Raw genomic sequence first — 21,136 nt, forward strand, 5'->3', positions numbered from 1 at the left:
ATCTATATGGGCACTCCATGGAGTCAAAAGACTCATTGCAGGAGACCCACTCTATCCATTAGCACAATACCTGTCATACATCTCCTTAAAACCTATTCACTGTTGGGCCATTCACAACCACCTCTGACAATCCATTCTACTCATTTATCACTCCCCAAGTAAAGAATCTGGTCAACACACCCTTACTAACAACTTTCTTAGACAACTTCTAAGTGTGAGCCCTTGTTCTTCCCCTATTCCCCATGTACTGAAAAATTTCTTCTATGTCAATCTTACAGAATTCCTTTAGTAACTCATAAGTTTCTATTATATCCTCATAGGGAACATTCCATAGACCTGTCACCAACTTGGTCACTCATCTCTGAATCCTCTCCACCACTTTCCAATCCAAAAGAAACACAGGTGACCAAATCTATGCACGATAGTTAACATGTGGCCGATTCATAGCCTTATAAAGAGAGAAAATAACCTCCTTATCTTTACTTGTCAATGTGTTCTTCAACATCCAAGTAATCCTCTGAGCCATTTTGTCAATGCTTGTAATATGTCCTCTGAATTTCAAATCTCTATCCACCATCATCCCCAGATCCCTAGCTTCATCAATTTCCTGTAAAATACTATCAGCATGATACGAAGTGTTATAAGCTTTTCATCCCAAAAGTGCATTACCTTACATTTTACAACACTGAATTGACAATCACTGTCCTTTGCCTACACTGCCAATTTATTCAAATCATCCTGTGAGATATCTACATCACTTTTATCAACTACTGTCCTCCCTAGTTTTGTATCACTCACAAACAACTGAATACCCCCCCCCCACCTTCAAATCTTCCATTATATCATTAATGTACAAATTAAAGAGTAGTAGTACAGAGTCCTGGAGCACTCCATGGGTCACCCTCATTTGTCTTAGTTCCACTCCACCATACACTACCCTCTCATGTCTATCAACCACCTTCCCCCATCCATGGCCAACAGCCTCAAATCCATTCCCATTTGCTCCAACTTATGTAGCAGTTTTCCATGCAGAATTCTGTCAAATGCCTTTGCAAAGTCCATTTCCTTTATCCAATTCTATTGTCACTTCTACTCACCATGTTTCTAGTAATTCTTTACCGTTGCAAGTGCCATTAAAAACTCATTGTATATTTTTTTATTGTTTTTTTTATGAGTGTGTGTTGCCTAGCTTTAAAGAAACAGATTTATATTTTATATTATATTGGATAGTTTGTTCATACTAGATACTGAGAAGGAAAAATAATGTGAGACAAGTTAATTACTTTACATGTGGTGAAGGGGAACTGGGAGATTTCAGTGTGCTGCATCTGGTATTATAGGATCTGTCCATAGCAGTCACACTGCCACCAAATGAGGAGAGTGATCATGCACTCTTGATTTGCAAGGTTGCCAAACATGTGGAATTTTCATTTTAAGACAGTGGAATTACAGGACAGATGATTATGACAGGCTTAAAGGACAGTTTGCAGCAGTGCAGTGGCATAAGAATCTGCAAGAGAAGGATGTTAGGACATGGCAGATGATTAAGGAGTGTCTGAAGAAAGCATATCAGACTATACACACATACACACACATCCAAGGTCAGGAAAATAAGTCAGGTAGGAGTTAGTTGGATGAGTAATATCATTAAACAGAAGCTGCAAAAAAAAGAAAAATGTTGGGAAAGGTATAGGAGAAGAAATTATTGGCAAGCTCATGAATAGTACAAGGCAAAGACAAGGAAGATAATCAAAGAAGGATAACCAACATGGTAAGAAAGGCAATGTTTGCACAATATCAGCCAAGCAGGTCAAAGGAAATCTTTAAGAGTTCCTTATGTGGCAACTAAAAGAAAACAACTACAGAGGGATAACTTGAATGAGTGCTGATGGTAGGAAGGTGACAGAGGCACATGAATAGTTGAGCTATTGAGTGACAACTTTGCAAAGAACAGGTGAAAATACTTAGGATATTGAGAGTCAACACAAATATTGAAATTGGATTAGATAGGATATCAGCCTGCATATTATGATAATGTGTAAAGGAAGAGTCACTGCTTCCGACTAGGCTGTTTAACTGGGGTCTCAAGGTTTGTGCAGGTGCAGAAGTTGGATGATAGACAGAAAAGAGAACATATGATAGAAATATATAAGTTACCAAAATGATTTTATAGGAATGATGCAGAGGAAACTGTTATTATTCTGATTGGGGGAGGGGAGGGAATGAGGGGTATCATCCCTGAAACTGAGTGTGTTTAGTTTTCAAGACTGAGGATTAGTTTTTTTTTAACGTGGTGAATGAGTAGAATGTACAAGATACACATAAAAACACAAGGTAAAAGTATTATTTATTAAATATACTGCCATATATGTATATATATATATATATATTAACAGACTTCGTCAGCGGCTTAAAAACAGTTTTTACAAGCTACCATGCAAACAATTGATTTATTCAAAATAGAACAAGCCACATGATGTTAAATTACCAATAGCATTATGCTTTCACTGAAGAAGAGGTTAATCATAAAAGTGTAAAATAAATTGCATATCTCTATATAATATCATACTAAACAGATCAAAAATTCTTCAGAAACGATTGTTTCAACTTTGGCTTGAACTATACCCAAAATTCGAAAATTTCATTTGAAAGGCTGATGCAACAACACAGGTCCATTATCAAATGCAAGATATTTAGTGAACTTGAGCTTGAAGCACTGAAAGCTCAAGCTGTAAAAGGAGACTGCACTGGCCCTGAACTGACCGAGAATATGAACGTAGCAGAAACAGATTCTAACATGCAAAATGCCGAAAATACAGAAATAGTTGAAAGGAACCTATCAGAGAAGGAACAAGAACTCGCCACAAAAATTACTGAGCAAATGAAAACAACAATGTGGAACAAATCAGGTTTACAGTATTGAGGCAAGTACCTCAACAAAAGCTGAAGGAACTTCTACAAGAAGCCAATAAAGCTGCAATGACTATTCCTACTGGAACTATTAAAAAACGAATCAACTATGTACTCAATAGTCTACATGGTAACATCTGAATTAGGCTAAAAGATTAGTGAACCCAAAAGCAGTAAGGCTCAGAAACTAAAGTGGAAGCATCGACTGGAGAATAAAATTCTTAAACTTAGAGCAGATGAGCAATTTAAAAAACCTCAAGGAAAAGCCAAAATAACCTCATAAAGATATATAAATTTGGAACACAACTTATTGATGAAGTACTAGAGAAACTGAAGCAAAAAATAATTGCAGTGCAGCTAAAATAAGAAGATACAATGCATGCATTGAACAGTACAAGCAAAATTTGCTGTTTCATATGAATCAGCACCAATTTTACAAGAAAATTGATAGATGCCGGAATAATCATTTTAAAGAATTTTCTTTAAAATGATCATAAATATAAATACTACAGACAAAGAAAACACTTCAATTATGGCAAAACTTATGGGACAATCCTAAAAGGCACAATAATAAGGCAAAGTGGATTGAACAAATTATGAACGAATCTCAAGAAAGAAAAATGAAAAAACTGAAAATAACAACTGAAATGGTTCAAAAGCAAGCTAAAAGAATAAAAAATTGGCCAATACCTGGGAAGGGTGAACAACATAAAGGATAATGAAAAGGGTCCAAAGCCAGAAAACCTCTGACAAATAACCTGCCTGCCAACAACTTTTAAGCTACTCACAGGCATACTAGCTGACAAAATATACAACTATCTTAAAGCAAATTATTTTTTTCCAATTGAACAAAAAAGGTACAGCAAAAATTCAAGAGGCACAAAAGACCAATTGCTGATTGACAAAATGATTTTGAAAAATTTCAAACATAGAAAAACCAGACTTCATATGGCTTGGGTAGATTAAAAAAAAGTGTTTGACTCGGTGCCTCATAGTTGGATTTTAAAATGCACAGACCTATTCAGTATTAGCAAAAACGCACAAAAAATTCTTGCAAACCAGCATGAAAAATTGGTAAACAATGTTGGTTCTGAATAGAGAAGAAATTGGGGAGGTAAACATAAAAAGGGGTATTTTTCAAGGAGACTCATTATCTCTTTTATTGTTTATCTTGTCATTGATCCCCTTAACTAGAATTTTAAATAAAACTGCTCATGGTTACTAAACTGTGCAAAAAAAGTACAGAGATATCTCACCTTTTATACATGGACAATCTGAAGCTGTATGCAAAATCAGAGAGTGAACATGGATTACTGCTTAATACTCTACACATATTCAGTCAAGATATATCAATGGATTTTGGCTTAGACAAATGTGCAATTGTTGGAATAACGAAAAGGAAAGTTTGAAGACCTGAACGAAATCAAGTTGCTCAATGGCGAAAAAATCAAAGCAATAAAATTTTAAGATAGCTACAAATATTTGGGAATTTTAGAAGCATCAGAAATTCTGCACAATAAGATCAAAGAAAAAACGAGAGCAGAATACTAAGATGGCTAAGAAAACTCCTTAAGTCAATGCTTAATGCTGGGAATTTGATAAAAGCAATTAACACCTGAGCCATACCTATTCTGAGATATTCAGCAGGCATTGTTGAATGGACCCAGCTAGAGTTGGAGAATTTAGACTGGAATGTCCTATTACGCAAAAAAAGGGGCAGAGAATTACTACAAGTAAAGCAAGTTGTTGAAGAAGTAAAACAAAATCTGAATGATTATATTTGCCATTGAATTAATAACTGCCAGCCTGGTTGGCTGAGTGAGTGGTCAGCATATCTGCTCTCCAGCCAAAAGGCTGCAGGTTCGAATCCCACCCATGGGAATGGATGTTTGTGATTGTCTGTGAAAATACTAGTGGTAGATGGAGTTGGTGTAGATGATGGTAGTTGCAGTTCATTATAGTTGGTGGATTGAGTGGTGGAGACAGTTGTGGAGTAGGTGCCCTCCCTCGATGAGTCTGGACTCCCTGGAGGTGTTACGTTAAAAAAAAAAAAAAAATTAAATTATCTGCAGCAAACAATGGAAAAATTTCTAATTGAGAAAAGGAAAGAGGGTTTATTTAAACCCATGGAGACAAAATTGGAGTGCATGACCAATTAAGTAAAAGTGAGAACTGAAAGATGAAAAATTAAGGCATTACATGAAAAGTACCTTCATAGCATAGAGGACAGCGCTGAAAGCAACTTGACCTGCCAATGGTTGAGAAATGGAGCACTAAAAGAAACAGAGTCGGTAATTTTTGCAGTACAAGAACAGGCCATTAAAACCAATGTTATGAAGGCAAAAATACAAAAAAATTCAAGAAAAAAGTAAATGCAGATGGTGTAAAGAAAAGGAAGAAACAGTAGACCACATTATAAGTGGGTGCAGCAAAATTGCATAAATTAAATATCGTAAAAGGGACAATAATGTAGCTAAGATAATTCACTGGCATTTATGTAAAAAGTATGAGTTTAAAGTATCTAAAGATTACTGGAAGCCTAAAGTTGACCAAAAGGTGACTGAGAATGAAAATGCTAAAATACTCTGGGATTTCAAAATCCAGACTGACAAAAGCTTGGAATGTAACACACTTGATATAACAGTGGTTGAAAAAAGTGAAAACAAGGGTGTTCGATTTTATCGAAATATCAGTACCAGGAGATAGCCGAATTGAAAAGAAACTGAAAAAATTGCAAAGTATCACGAGTTGCAAGTCGAAGTTGAACGAATTTGGCAAAAGAAAATGAAAGTTGTTCCCATAATAATAGGTTCCATCCCCCCAAAACACTGAAAAAACATCCAGAAGCACTTGAGTTAGATGGATTAAAAACTGGGCAGCTGCAAAAAGCTGCTTTGTACAGCACAGCATTCATATTCAGAAGGTATTTTCACAATTCATAGGCCCTTGGGTAAGGTTTGAATTAAGAATATAACCAGCCTTTTCCTTAAGGCTGAGGAAGCAAATCAAGCCTGGATGAATATTATATATGTACAATTTATTTTACACTTTTATGATCAACCTTTTCTTCGGTGAAAGCATAACGCTATTGGCGATTTAACATCACGCGGCTCATTCCATTTAGAATAAATCAATTCTTTCCATTCTACCTTGTAAAAACTGTTTTTAAGCCACTGACGATAGTCTGTTAATTTCAGACTGAAATATATGGCAGTATATTTAATAAATAATACTTTTACCTTGTGTTTTCATGTATATATTGTATGGCACAAGTTTCTCTTAAAACTAGAATGAGTGGAACAGACTGATGGAATCTGTTGTGAGTGCGCTGACAGTGAATGTGTTGAATAAGAGGTATGACAGGTAATGGGTGGATAGCAAGGGCCAACTGAGTGAGTCTTCATACTCCATGGAGATGTGTGTGCAATAAATAGTAATAGTAATTAGAATAGTTCTAATTGCTATTAGTATTTAATTTTCCATGTTCTTCTTTCATCAACCTTATTGATGAAAGAAGAACATGGAAAAGAGGAGCAAATGAAGAAGAAAGGTTAAGATATAAAACTTTGGATAAAAGAACAAACAGTTATGTAAAAGATTGAATGAAAACTAGATAAATAGGCAGTGTACTAAGATAGAAGAATTACAAAATAGGAACAAAACCAGAGGAGCATTCCTGAAAGTGAAAGAACTTAATGGAAAAACAAAATGCACACAGTCTAATCAGGGGCATGCCAGTAGTGTCTGGTGCCTGTGTGCAAAACTTTAGTTGGTGGCCCTATCCCCCCTCCAATAAAAAAATCACTTTAAAAAAAAGTTTTTTTAAAAGTATTTCCTCCTCTTTGGTGCCTTTACTATCCTGGCGCCTGTGTGCATTGCACACATGGCCGGCACGCCCCTGAGTCTAATAACATCAAGGACAAAGATGGAAACATACTCATTGATAAGGAAAAGTTAAATGGAAGATGGGTGGAGTACTTATCAGATCTCTATGATGATGATGATGGTAACATGCTGGATGATTCACGACACCTTAAGTTAAACGTAACAACAGATACCACTCTACCCACAAGAAAGGAGGTAGAACATATAATTAAGAATCTTCCTAATAATAAATCCCCTTGGTGTGATAATATTCTGGCTGAGTTGCTGAAAGCTTTGACTGGCAATAATAACAACTATTTAGTGGAATCCATTCAGGACATCTATAAAACAATACAATTACATTACCTGAAGTTTTTATAACATCTATCTGTATACCAATTCCAAAGAAACATAATGCACAAAATTGTAAGGATTACAGAACTGTGAGCCTAATATCCCATGCATCTAAAATTATTTTAACCTTCATTAACAAACAAATTGAAAGAGCCATAATCAGTGAATTGAGTGAACAACAGAAAGACTTCAGAAGAGGAACCATTAATGCTATCCTGTAACTGAAAATACTAATAGAAAGATCACTTGAAAGAAACAGGAACATATGCTTCATAGACTTTCAGAAGGCTTTTGACTGGGTAAAACAATAAAATGTTCAATATATTAGATAAATTAGACACAGAAGATCATGTACTTAAGATTATAAAAATGATTTACACCAAATGCAGACCAACAGAAAATGCAGCTGTTTAACTCCAAGACTTCTGAAGTGAAAATAAAAAGAGGAGTTAGACAAGGTTGTATCCTTTCACCAAATCTATTTAATATCTATAGAGACAGTGATGAAAAAGATTGAAAAACAAAAAACAGGAATTAGTATCAATGGTATAAAATACAACAATCTTAGATATGCTGATGACACCATTCTAATAGCAGAAAACAGAAACAAATTAATCAAATTACTGCAGCTACTAATTGAAGAAGGTAAAGAATTTGGATTAGATATTAATGCAAAAAAACACAAAATTATGAAAATCTCAAAAGAAAGCAGATCCGAGCCAGAAATATTCATAAACAATATGAAAACTGAACATACAACAGAATACAAATATTTAGGCACTTACTTTACTGCAGATGGAAAGCAAGATAAAGAAATAAAATAAGAACAGCCATAGCTAAAGATGCATTCTGAAAAATAAAGATCTGCTCAGAAGTTCTGTGAGTATCAAGACAAAGAAAAGAATGATAAGAACATTAGTGTGGCCAATTTTCACATATGGAAGTGAGATCTGGATATTCGAGAAGAGAGTAAGGCAACAAATAATGGCCTTTGAAATGTGGTGCTATAGGAGAGCTCTGAAAATTCCATGGACAGAATATGTGACAAATACAAATGTCTTACAGAGAATGAGAACACAGAGATCTTTATTATAAGGAAATGATCCAGAGAAAGATGAGATTGGCAGGACATGTACTGAGAGGTTCAGCAGGACAGAGGATATTAACAGTTTTAGAAGGAAAAATTATGGGAAAAGGATCAAGGAGCAAAAAACGAAGGGCATGGCTTGAAGATATAAGATCATGGACAGGATCACATGGCTAAGCAGAAACAAAAAGGAAAGCCACCAACATAGAGAACTGGAAGGACATGGTGCTGCACCCTCTCACTGAGGAAGCTACATGAAGAAGAAGAATTAGAATAGTAATAATTTCTAAGCTTTTTTTCAATAGCCTCCAGAACATTTTGCCATCTTCATGATCATTTTCTTTTATCTTCCTACCAAAGTGTTCCCATAATTTTAAGATTTTCTCTGTATTCTTTCAGGACACCTGCTGACTTATCAAAAGGTTAAAGATTTTTCAAGCCAGAATGCCCAGACTATATGCTATGCCCAAAATAAATAAAACAGGCATTTCTCTGCGACCTATGGTTGACTATATTGGCAGTTCCAGTTATAAACTATCAAAATTTTTATCTAACCTACTCACTAGTAGAACATAAAAAATACTGCAGATTTCATTGCTAAAGTGAAAGACCTCTGCCTCTGTGATATCATTGTAAGTTTTGATGCAGTCTCCCTCTTCATCAATGTTCCATCAGATATAACAATTCAACTATTCTCTAAGGATTTTCCATCTGATATTCCTAAATTATTTGATTCTGCTATACATGCCAGACACTTTTCCTAGCAAGGGAATCTATACAAACAAGTAGAAGGTTGTGCCATGGACTACCCTTTGCCACCAATTCTGTGTAATTATTTCATGCAACACTCTTGGAAGAATGTTTCTTCACTACTATTGACCCTTGTTCCTCCACTAGGTTTCATTACATCAATGCTGTGTTTGCTATTTGGACATACACAAATGCAGAATTAAGTTCTTAAACACCGCAAGGTAAAAGAGGGAAAGGAAGATGAGATGAGAACAAAATAAACCTTATCCCCAGAATGAAACTTATGTTAGAAAGGGAAAATAATGGGATCATTCCTAAAGATCTGGTAAAGGGGGAAGTAGATAGCACTCAGCCTTCCAGTCTATAAGAAATCTATATTTGCTGGAAGATACGTTCTTCAGGACTATACCATACTCACAACAAATCAGCATAGTCAAGACTATTGTTCACTGAGCATGTCATCATTCCTCTGAGGGCACAGGCAGACAAGAATTATAAACTATTAAAAAACAGCTTGAGTTTGAACATATATTTTCCATCCAAATTACAGTATACCTTGAATAATTATTCTAAAAATAGTCCATCATTAAATACTAAGAGAATCTCCATCTTTATAAAAGGCATCTTGGCATGCATCTCAAAAGTCCTAAAATAATTTGAATTTCAGACAACTTCCAAACGAATAAAGAATACTTCCTCAAATCTACCTAGGTGAGCTGCATTTGGCTCACACAGAAGTGCATCAGATTCTGTGTTTCTGCATTCTTTCCTATTTTGGCCAGACTGTTCATTCCAGAGAAATCCAATCAGAACATATAGAATACACCAGTCATGGTGAGAAATCTGGCATTGCAGAATATGGAGTTTATACTAGCCACAAGAACCAATGGGATATCTTAAAGATTCTTCCCATATTCAAGTTCAAATTCAAGAGACTCTTCAAAGATTATGAAGCTCTTCAGAATCAACCCAATCTTAATCGGAATGATGGTCAAAAAATTTCCAAATTCTGGGAAACATAACTGAACTCTCACCAATAATCCTAATTTCAAATTGCAATACGTATCCATTATGAGTACCCAAACAGTGTTTATTATTATCATCGTCATCATCAAAGACCTCCAGGGAGTCATCAAGGGAGACCATAAGTCACCTACACCAGATGTCATACCTTCTATTAAACTCATTTAGACTGAATGCACTCACTTCAACAAGCATACTGTTCCACTCACTCACTCACTGCTCCGTGTGAGAAAAATCTAGCTCTCACCTCTTAACCACACACAAAGTTAACTTCTATGGATGCCCCTAGTCCTCTCCCAACCTTCCATATAATGAAAATTTTCATCAGTTGATTACCTATAATATCCTTTAAGAAGTTTACAAACTTCTACTATACCATCCCTTTTTCTTCTGTTTACCAGCATCTTCAGTCCACATACTCTCAATCTATTCCCAATATCAAATTTGTTACTCTTCTTTATATCCTTTCCACAGCTTCTTTATCCTCTTCAAATCCAAGAGACCAAAATAAGAGCACAGTAATTCAAGTGCAGTCATATCAAAGCTTTAAAGAGGCAAAATTACTTCCTTTTCCTTACATGTCGATGTTTATTTCAACATTGTAATTCTCCTCTGTGTGGTATTTGCAATGTTTCCCCACCAATATAATATGCTGTTAGAAATCTCATCATGCATACACTGTATAACTTTACACTTGCTAATATTGAATTGACAGCCATTAATATTTGCACACCATTCTAGGTGATCCAAATCGTTCTATGTGTCAAATTATCATTGACAAGCAACTGATGGTGAGATGTGTGTAGTGAGTGCCCTTTGTTCATGAGTTCTTGGACTCCTTTGGAGGTGTCATGTAATAATAACCTCCAGTCAGCCCAGTATCATTAATGAACAGATTGAACGACAGTGATTCAATCCTTAGGGGAACATCACTGGTCAGCTTATATCTGGTTGATTCACACCAACCACATAACCACATATCACTTTTATTATACCTATCCATCAGCTACCCACTCATCCAAGTCAACAGTTTACATTCCAATGCCATAATCTCCAGCTTATGCAACAACATTTCATTTGATATCAAATTCCTTAAGCAAAGTCTAATGGCAATGCAGAGTATCCATTCTCCTTTATCCAACTCAGCAGTAACATTATTATAAAACATGACCTCCCTTTAGTAAACTCATGCTATTCTTTGTAAAGCACAGCTTATCTCTCAACCCATTTCTGTATTGAATGACTTCTGTCATTCAAAAAACATTTTTATTATATACACAACAAAAAGTTGACATATATTTTACTGAAAAACAAATTCAGATAACAGATCATACTTTATTCAAGTTTTCTCAAAAAAATTCCTCCAAAAAAAGCATACATGGCGAGGACTAGTGTTGCACATCACTGAGCATCCGAGTGACCATACGGCATCTGTTGATGTCACAATGAACAGATGAATGGATGGATGAAAAAATTTGCAATATGAAACTTTCCAAACCACTTCAGACTAATAATCAGCAAGGTGATTTTGACAGTAGGCAATAATTTCATCTGATAAATACTAAAGACATAAGCATCATCCAGGCTACTGGTTGGATAGCAGGCATTCACTTGGCCGACCAGGTCAACCACTGTTGAATGGTACAATTATTTGGTTAATACTTAAGGAGGCTCTTGTTAATACCTTGTGAGTGCTTCCTCTGTCAATGAGTTCAAGAAGAGGTATGATAGATATTGTGTGGATATTTTGGGTCTTCCTAAATGAGTCTACTAACTCCATGGAGATGCCTGTATAATAATAATAATAATACTTCAACTTATTTATCAAAAATAATCCTTCTCCTAACCTTTTATACATTTTGGTTTTCTAATTGTTAGTTTCATTTTAAGAATAAAACCAGATGCAGAGGCTATGTGCTGTAACAGTATTCTATATAGACTTTCTTCCAAGGGGTTTGCTTAAGGTCTCAAAGCTGTATAACTGAGAGGAAACTGCCACATAGCCTTTAAAGGAATGCAGAGAACCAACCAGGGCTTTTGACCTAATGCCCAATCCTCACCTTTAAATGGTGCACCCTGTTAGGTATCAACCTGATACTGAACAAACGAGGATGGGATGGCAATTTGGGATTTAGCCAACCAAATTTTATTCTTATTGGATTAAACTACAATATAAAATAATGGCACAACATGACAGAATTTCATGCCAGCTGGGGTGTCTCCCGGGTAAACAAGGGCCCCGTTGTTTCTGCCAGGAGAACCAGGGTGAATAGCAAAATGTCAACTAGAGGAACAAATCCTGAAACACACCCCAACTCAACATCATCAGAGTTCAAGATTGGTAATATAGTTTGCGAACAGTTTGCAGATCTCTGCTTGGCGAGTTGCCAAGAATAGTCGATTCATGCTGAAGGGGAGAAAGAAATGAAGGACATACAAATTGGTCGCCAACATGCGAAATCACGTGCTTTATAGTTAAAATTTCCCAACTGTTATACAAGCAAAATAGTTACCACTTTAAAAACTACAATGATCATGAAAGAAAAGTTAATTTTCCACGTGTAATAATAAACAACTCATCCCAGAAGACGGATTGATTACCCTATTATCGGATGGATTCTCCTTTTTGTGACATGCGCAGAAGTGTCGAAGGATCTCCAATCTGGAATGGAGACAAAGAATTGGAGCTAGATTAGAAATTGGATAAGTACCCAATCGACATAATAGGGATATGAAACAAAAAAGACAAAAACTGGTTAGATCTTTCTGAACAATAACAGGCAATCACAATCAGGGAAAACGGAGTAGCTATAGTATTCAACACTAAATACAAAGCTAATATCAGAATGGGCAACTGGACAATGAGACTTATTTGTGCCTATGGTCCCAGAGAAGGTTCTATAAGGTACAAGTGAAGGAATTTTTTGATGCTTTAGAAAAAGCAACTGACACAATGAAAAAGTTGGTCATTGTTGGGGATCTGAATAGAGTAGGAAATGATTGTCAGACATACAAAAATATTTTGGGAAAATTTGGAGAAAACAGCAAAGATAATAATAATGGCAAAAACCTGTTGGATTTCTGCTCTAGACACAGACAAGTTATTACTAACACAATGTTCCAACATAAAAATGGCAATAATTCACATGGACAGAAGAGGCAGGGAGTAAGAAAAGTCTCATTGACTTAATGTTGATAGTGATGTATTCTCACTGAAACAGGACACTAGAGTGTTCAGAGGATTTGAAATTGGAAGTGATCACCATTTAGTCTTGAGCAGGATAAAATTGAATTTCATATCGAAAAGATGAACATGCAAGAAATTTTAAAGCGAATAAAAGTTGAGTAGCTCTCAGATATGAACTGTAGACTAAAATACACAAAGATTATTGAAGGAAAAATGAAAGAGTTCGAGAACAGGAACCAAACCTTGGAGATTCAGTGGCAAATCCTGAAGAAAACATTGATTGATTCAGCCAGAGAGAGACATTTGGTGAGGTTATCTGCAAAGATAAGAAAATCAGAACTCCATGGTGGACAAAGGAAATTAATAAGGCAGTGAAGGAAATGGGGGTGCTTAAGGGTCAAAGCTGTACCAATGAGAGGAGACCTCCACATAGCCTTTAAATGAATGCGAAGAACTGACCAGGGCTTCTGACCTAACGTCCAATCCTCACCTTCTCGTGGTGCACCCTGTTGGGTATCTACCTGGATACTGAAAACGAATGAGGATGGGCTGGCAATTTTGGATTTAGCTGACCAAATCGTATTCTTATTGGCTTAAACCAATATACAAAATGACAAAATTTCATGCCAGCTGGGGTGTCGCCCGGTTAAACAAGGCCCCCCCCCATTGTTTTTACCAGGGAACCAGGGCGAACAGCAAAAAGTCAGCTACTGGAACAAATCTGAAAACAAACCCCAACTCAACATCACCAGAGTTAAAGATTGGTACTATCAACATAAGAAGCCTGAATAGCAAAGAAATGGAGCTAGCTGAGGAATTAGATAAGTACCAGATCGACATAATAGGGGTGACTGAAACTAAAAAGACAAAACTGGTGAGATCTTTCTGAGCAATAAATACAAAATGTTATATTCAGGAAATGAAAATCATGGAAAAGAAGGAGTAGCCATAGTATTCCACAGAAAATACGAGGCTAATCTTCTTGAATGGCAGGCAGTCTCAAGTAGAGTGATGATGTAGGAATTTGATGATGATGGTGAAGGAAATGAAGTAAGTATATCAAACGGCAAATAAGTCAGCTTGTGCTCTTGGAGAATACAGAGACAAATGTAAGAAAGCTAAACACTGTATAAAACTAGCTTAACAAAAGTCATGGGAAGACTTTGGTAAGAACATAGAAAATAAATATCAAGAAGGTGGCAAGATATTTTGGAAGATGTTGAAAAAGCTCAGAAATGGAGGAAAGAGTGCTGTAAAGGGAATTAGAGATGATAAAGGTGACATGAAAACTGGAGAAAAAGATATCCTTGATGTATGGAGTAATGCTCAAAAAATTGCTAAATGAAACAATCATCAGTGACAGCACAGTGATAAAAAGCACTCAACAGGCATGCAATCAGAATACACATCCATACTTGAAGCAGAAAAAACCATCAGAAGCCTGAAATGTGGAAAAGCATCTGGGAGTAGATGATATTCAACCAGAAATGCTCAAGTATGGCGTTATAAAAGTCTTACAGTGGCTGCAATGCATAGTTCAGAAGGCATTCTGAAAAAATTCTATATCAAGCAATACTTAGTCTTTATTTCAGTTGTAAGTCAGCAGTTAGAATTGAAGGAAGTACAGGAAGATAGTTTAATGTTAAATCTGGTGTGAGACAAGGATGCACATTATCCCCTCTGTTATTCATTATCTATATGGATCACAATATGAAGGAAAGTGGTATTAAACATGATATCAGAATTGGAGATGTTAATGTCAGCTCTTTGCTTTATGCGGACGATGTTATACTTCTAAATAAATCCGCTACAAGTTTGCAAGATTAGAATCAGTTAGAATTCAAGGAAGTATAGGAAGATGGTTTAATGTTAAATCTGGTGTGAGACAAGGATGTACATTATCCCCTCTGTTTTTCATTATCTATATGGATCACAATATGAAGGAAAGTGGTATTAAATCTGATATCAAAATTGGAGATATTAATCTCAGCTCTTTACTTTATGCGGATGATGTTATAATTGAATAAATCCAGTACATGCCTGCAAGATCCCCTGACTAAATTCAATAACTGTTGTAATAGATTTGGTATGAAAATCAGCAATAACAAGACAAAGACAATGAAAATAGGTAGAAAATATTTCAGCTACTTAGGTACGATTTTTAGTGAAGATGGTAAATTAAATATGGAAATTGATCAAAGGATCAACAAAGCTGGCATTGGTAGGAAGTCAACTGAATAAATTTATATGGAATAAGACAGAAATCAGTCAAAACACTAAATTAGCTGTATACAATTGGTTTGACAGTGTTCAAACCAATTTTTACTTATGGATGTGATAGCCGGGTTAGAAATAAAACACTTGACCAAAGACTAGAGACCACAGATATGAGAGTCCTAAGAAAGATTAGGGGTGTGAAACAGATGGCATCAATGGCAATATCATATTAAAAACAAAGATATTAGGAAAGAACTTGAAATTGTTAGCATCCACGAATGTGTTAGCAGAGTTAATCTCAGGTGGTGTAGTCATTTAAACACATGGGAGAGGAAAGATTAGCAAAACAAGTGTTCTCTGCGAGATTGGCAGGAAAAAGACACAGAGAAAGACCAAGATATGCGTGAATTGATACAGTAAATAGTGCCTTAGAAGACAGAAATATGAGATTTAATAATGTTGGAGTCCTGACAGGTAACAGATTGATTTGGAAGAAAATTGTAGATAGGAAGTTAGTAATGATGCAAGTTTTTCATGTAGTACTATCATGTACACACCTTGAGGGTACATATTAGGAATTTGATGATGACTTTTTTGTAAGTTTTGCTTTATAATATATGCTGACACACACAGAGAGGAGAAATAGAGGTAAACATATTAACATCCCAATTTTGGAAACGAACCTGGCAGGAGCTTTCCTCACAAGTTGTGATCCAAGTGAAGGTAAATCCAATAAAACAGTTTTTAGCATGTGAGTATCAAGCAGCAACTGAAAGAAACATGAAATATAGTTATCAAAAATTTACCTTTGGTTAAAAATTTTAAAACTGTTATAATAAAAATGTTTATCAGCCAGAAAGTTTTAAAAAATTAATGTTTTTATTTAAATATTTTTAATTTTAAAAAAATGGAAACTGTAATATATATTTTTTCTTATTTGAATGCATCTTTGATTTTTTACTAATAGAACTGTTTTCCCACTTGTTGAAGCTTAATTGTTTTTATTAAAGAAAGTACTGTATTGCTAGTTTAAGCTGAAACCAAACCTCTGCATTGTATCAAATTATAATTAGAGAAAATTATTATTATTATTATTATCATTACATGGTTTCTGACATATCTCTATGGAGTAGTTGAAAGTTTTTTCACTTAGTTATACTATAAATTAAAGATGCCAAGAAATTATATTCTTGGTTTCATTCTTTATCCAAGTGTAAGCAAACAAAGTTTGCACATGAAGAAAATTCATGAGTGGGCTACTTGTATATAGAGGCTAATGACCTCCCACCAATTGCCTTAGTATGCCATAACACTTTGCACATATCCTTACGGACATGTATGGTAGGCATTATGGGAAGGGCCACTACCCAGACTGGGTTTGACCTTTATAGAGGTGAAAAAGTAAAGGATGAAGATAGCCTGAGAGTATTAGCAGAAAGAAAAGACAGATAGATAGTATGAGAGAGATAGAGAGAAAAGGCCTCAGCTTCTTTTATATCATCACATAGCCAAAGGTTATCAGTTTTCCTTTTTTTCATCAATCTCATATACATGAACAACCAAAAGAATAATTGAAACTAAAGTGCAAAGATGACTGATACCTAGGTAGTCAGCCTTATCTGAGTTAACTGCTTTGAGTTGGCCTTCTCTGCCAGGGATTGATCTCCAGTGATCCTTGTGACTATATGCCCACACTGAATTAAGAGGCTGGAACTATTTAAAAAACTTCTCATAGCAAAAATAGAGAGAATTTTATCCCCCCCCCCCCCAGTGAATACCACATAATGTGGGTGGTCTACATCATCTAGTCAAAAATTTGATATCTCTTAGAATGCTTCTTTCTAAATACAAAAATCATCTGACTGAACAATAAAATTTCCACAATACAATATTATAAAGCATTTGTATGCCATATTGCTGGTTTTCAAATCCATGTTTCTTTCTAACCTTCCATAAATGGTATTTTAATTCATTAATTATAAAAATCAAAATTCTATTCCCATTGCTGGTAGGTGGTGGGTACTGAAAAAAAAAAAAAATAAATAAATAACCTGTTCTCTTGTAAGTAATGGAATTCCCAACAGATTGCATAAATGTTCCAAATACGTAAGGCAAGAGAACAGCTGTAGAATGCATGTTTTAATGTTTCCAAATGTAATTGATGTCACAGATTGGATCTCCAATGTTAAAGTACCTCCATTTGATGGTATTGACTGGAAGGTGGCCATATACAATTCTTCAAGCAAGATCATTCATGGTAGGCATCCTTGGAGCTTCAATAAGTTATGAAACAAAGTATTGTTGTCAGTACCCAACTGTGGAATATTCCTGAATATTCCAGTATTCAGGAATATTCTCAGCTTTTAGACCTTTATAACCATTTACTCCAAACAGGGGAAATGAAAACCCAGGTAGTTCAGGAGAGGGTCTGCAATATTTTATGGATTTTTGAAGCTGTATTTATCCAAAAGCTATATCCAAAATTCCTATGCTTCTTTGATAGTTGAAGAAATTCCCTTTCAACTTCTTGGTATCAGCTGGATCAAAAATTGCACAGGCTTATTACATAATTGCTTTTCTTCAGCATCTGTGATGTCGGTAATATTTATTATGTACAACTGAGCAGGAAAGATTATGGTTTTGAGTACTATGGCTTTAGAATAAAAGTGGCCTTATTTTCCAGTCTTCAGGTTTCAAAGTTCTTGTATAAAAGTTCTTGAACTGGTAATATTGGGTAAGTGGATAAGGGAATTCCAAGTATAATGAGTTCTCTCTTATGGGTTAGTCCAAAAGGATCCAAGATCCCACTTTCCAAAAACTTTTAATTTTGCCTTGTTTGCATTAGTAGTTAATCCACTGATCTTGTTGAATTTTTCCAAAATACCAAAAAAAAAAAAAAAAAAAAAAAAATATATATATATATATATATATATATATATATATATATATATATATATATGTATAGATTTAACCTTATTTAACCTTATTAAATTTTTATTTAATAAGGTTAAAACACCTTATGGTAACTTGTTTTGGTAAAATACTTACAAGCTCTGTATTACTAAATCTTGGTATTTCTAGCCTAGCTCCCACTGATGAGACCTCAAAAAAGGTCGAAACCGGTCTGGGAAGTGGCCCCTTGCCTTTAATACAAAACATCATACATCCCCTTCTTGGAGATGTGTTTTGGCATTAAGGGTAAATATTAAGATTAGTGATCGGAGCTTGTTCCACCTCTACCACGAGTTGCCTTGGTCTTGCACTACCTGTAGGATCAGCTAGTCTTGCATCACTTGCAGGTGCAAACTTGACATTTTTGTGTCTGTTTGCTTACTTGGGAAAAATGGAGTAAAACCAAGTTTAAAATTGCTTGGTATCTTTAACATATATATATATATATACGGAATCATTATCCTTCAAAGTGCCCACTACATCATCAGCATATGCTAATACCTTATTTTCCTTCATAGTTGAAGGAACTGTTATTCCTCTCATGGCATGTGTATTGTTGACAGTAAAGCAACAATATACATGAAACATACACAATACAATGTTCAAGAACCAATGCAAAGAGTAGTGGACTAAGAGAGCAACCTTGCTTGACTCCTTTTTGAATTCTGACCAGGTCTGACAGGAACCCATTAATCAGAAGGTGGGTAGTTGAATTGGCATAGGCTCCTTTGATAACTGATAGCAGCTTTTCACCTACACCAATTTGCTGGAGGATGTGGAACAAAAAGGGATGCCAGACATTATCAAATACTTGAGTAAGGTCTACTGATAGCACTGCCAGTGACTGCTTTTTCGTATTAACTAAGCAGATTAATTGTCCATCGAATGTAATCTACACCAATCGCGTTTAAGAGTACAGTATTACGGTAAATTCAAATTACGAAAATGTGGTTAATGTTAATTGTTAATTGAAACATTTAGCCCTTGTATTTTATATAAATATGATCTTGTATACAGTGGAAGAACTGCAACAGCTGACATATATGGAACTTCGGAAACGTGCTAAAGACATTGGTATCAGGAAAAGTATGAAAGTAAGTGTACAATCTTTTATTTATATATGAACTGCTTACTCGCTGTTGATTTTAATGGAGCGGTCATATACGGTTAATTGCATAATAGTTGAAAGAAATGACAGAATAGTTCCCAGTTTATATTATTAAATGTTAAGGTGAACAATGAAAACTATACCGAAAGAAATGACACGTTCAACGAAATAAAACATGTTTATACTTGTGTAGGAATTAATGCAACGACTTACTTTAATCTTTCCTATAAGGCCTTATCAGCCAACTCTTCTTATTTTATGACTCTTATGCTATTAGAGTACTCGAGGGTCATGGGGTCTTTTCATTTCTGGCCTTACAACTATGCCCTCTCTATAAACCTTATTAAAATTCTTCTATAATCTACTCTTTCCCCTTCAATATACCCTATTCCTCCTATGGGTTTAAATTCAGAACAAGGCTAGTTCAGAAGCCTTAAGGTAGCAGCCCTACCACTGAACTATTCCATCGTCAGGCTTCCATAGTCCCCTGACACGGAGAACATAATCCTACTTGTAAGCTGACAGAAAAAGATAATCGGATTGAATATATGGGAAATGACCCTGGAATGGAAAAGGTAAAACAAAAATGGAAACGACAAAATATAATACACATAGCAAACTGGAATGTAAGAGGAATAGCATATAAAGAAATAGAATTAGACCAATTATTAAATGAAAGAAATTTTTAAATAGCAGTAATCACTGAAACAAAAAAGAAATTAAAAGGAACTATGAGAACCGAAAATTTTAATGTGATATACAGTGGAGTCGACAGAGACCAAAGAGCACAAGCAGGAATCATGATTTGGATTCATAACTCCCTTTCAAAACAGTTAAAATATTATAAATTATGGAATGAAAGAATAATAGAAGCTAGAATAAAAATAGATAGAGACTATTTAACAATAATAGGTTTATTTGCCCCAGAAGGAAGAGAACCAGATAATATTGATTTTTATAATCAGCTACAAAACATATATAATAAAATAAATAAAAATGATTACGTAATTTTAGCAGGAGATTTAAATGCAAGAATTGGAAACACGAAAATTAATAATAATATAGGAATACCTGGAGAACATACTCTAAACAGGAATGGTAAAAAATTGATTGACTTTGTAGATTATAATAACCTAAAAATAATGAATTCCTTCTGCAAACATAAAGACATACATAAATATGCTTGGGCAGCAAGAGGATGGAAATCAATATCAGATTACTTCATATTAAATGAAAAGACATCAAAATTTTCACTAGATGTGAAAATTTGGATGGTATGGCTTGCTACAAATTTACTAGATATGTCTCCTGATGAGAGAAAATAATTAAACAGTATAACTGGAATGGGAAGAATAAAATCTCAGGCCTTGTGGTAAAGTTCTATCTCTAGACCATCAGATCCTGGGGATTTTCTTGTCTGACATTCTTTATAGGCTGTTAACTTCAGATGCTGTAATGGGTTCTGTCAAGCCCATCTTGGATATGAACAGGAAAGCTACTGATGTCCCAAGAGTTATAATTTCCAACAGTACTATTGTCTTCAAACAGATTTTTGTAGTGTTTTTGAAAGGAGTCAAGGATGTCTTGAGTGGTGGACATGTCTTCACCAACGCATCTTTGAGTGATAGTCCCTTCTTTGCGGAATTTAGTGAATTGTCTATTGAAGAATGCAGCTGAAGGGCTA

General features: G+C 35.1%; 1 protein-coding gene across 4 annotated transcripts in view; it reads right to left on the reverse strand.

Moving 5' to 3' along the window:
• Vps53 (vacuolar protein sorting 53) overlaps positions 1-21,136 on the reverse strand; it is a 349,419-nt gene that overhangs the window by 46,095 nt on the left and 282,188 nt on the right. For all 4 annotated transcript variants that reach the window (XM_090412655.1, XM_090412656.1, XM_090412658.1 and 1 more), the window contains exon 19: positions 16,076-16,161. In XM_090412655.1, the coding sequence (XP_090268781.1) occupies positions 16,076-16,161 (86 nt within the window). The remainder of the gene's footprint in view (positions 1-16,075; positions 16,162-21,136) is intronic.

Source organism: Typopeltis vanoorti, chromosome 23 (genome assembly GCF_054136105.1).
Source record: "Typopeltis vanoorti isolate ZY-2024b chromosome 23, IOZ_Tvanoo_1.0, whole genome shotgun sequence".
Lineage (NCBI taxonomy): Eukaryota > Metazoa > Arthropoda > Arachnida > Uropygi > Thelyphonidae > Typopeltis > Typopeltis vanoorti.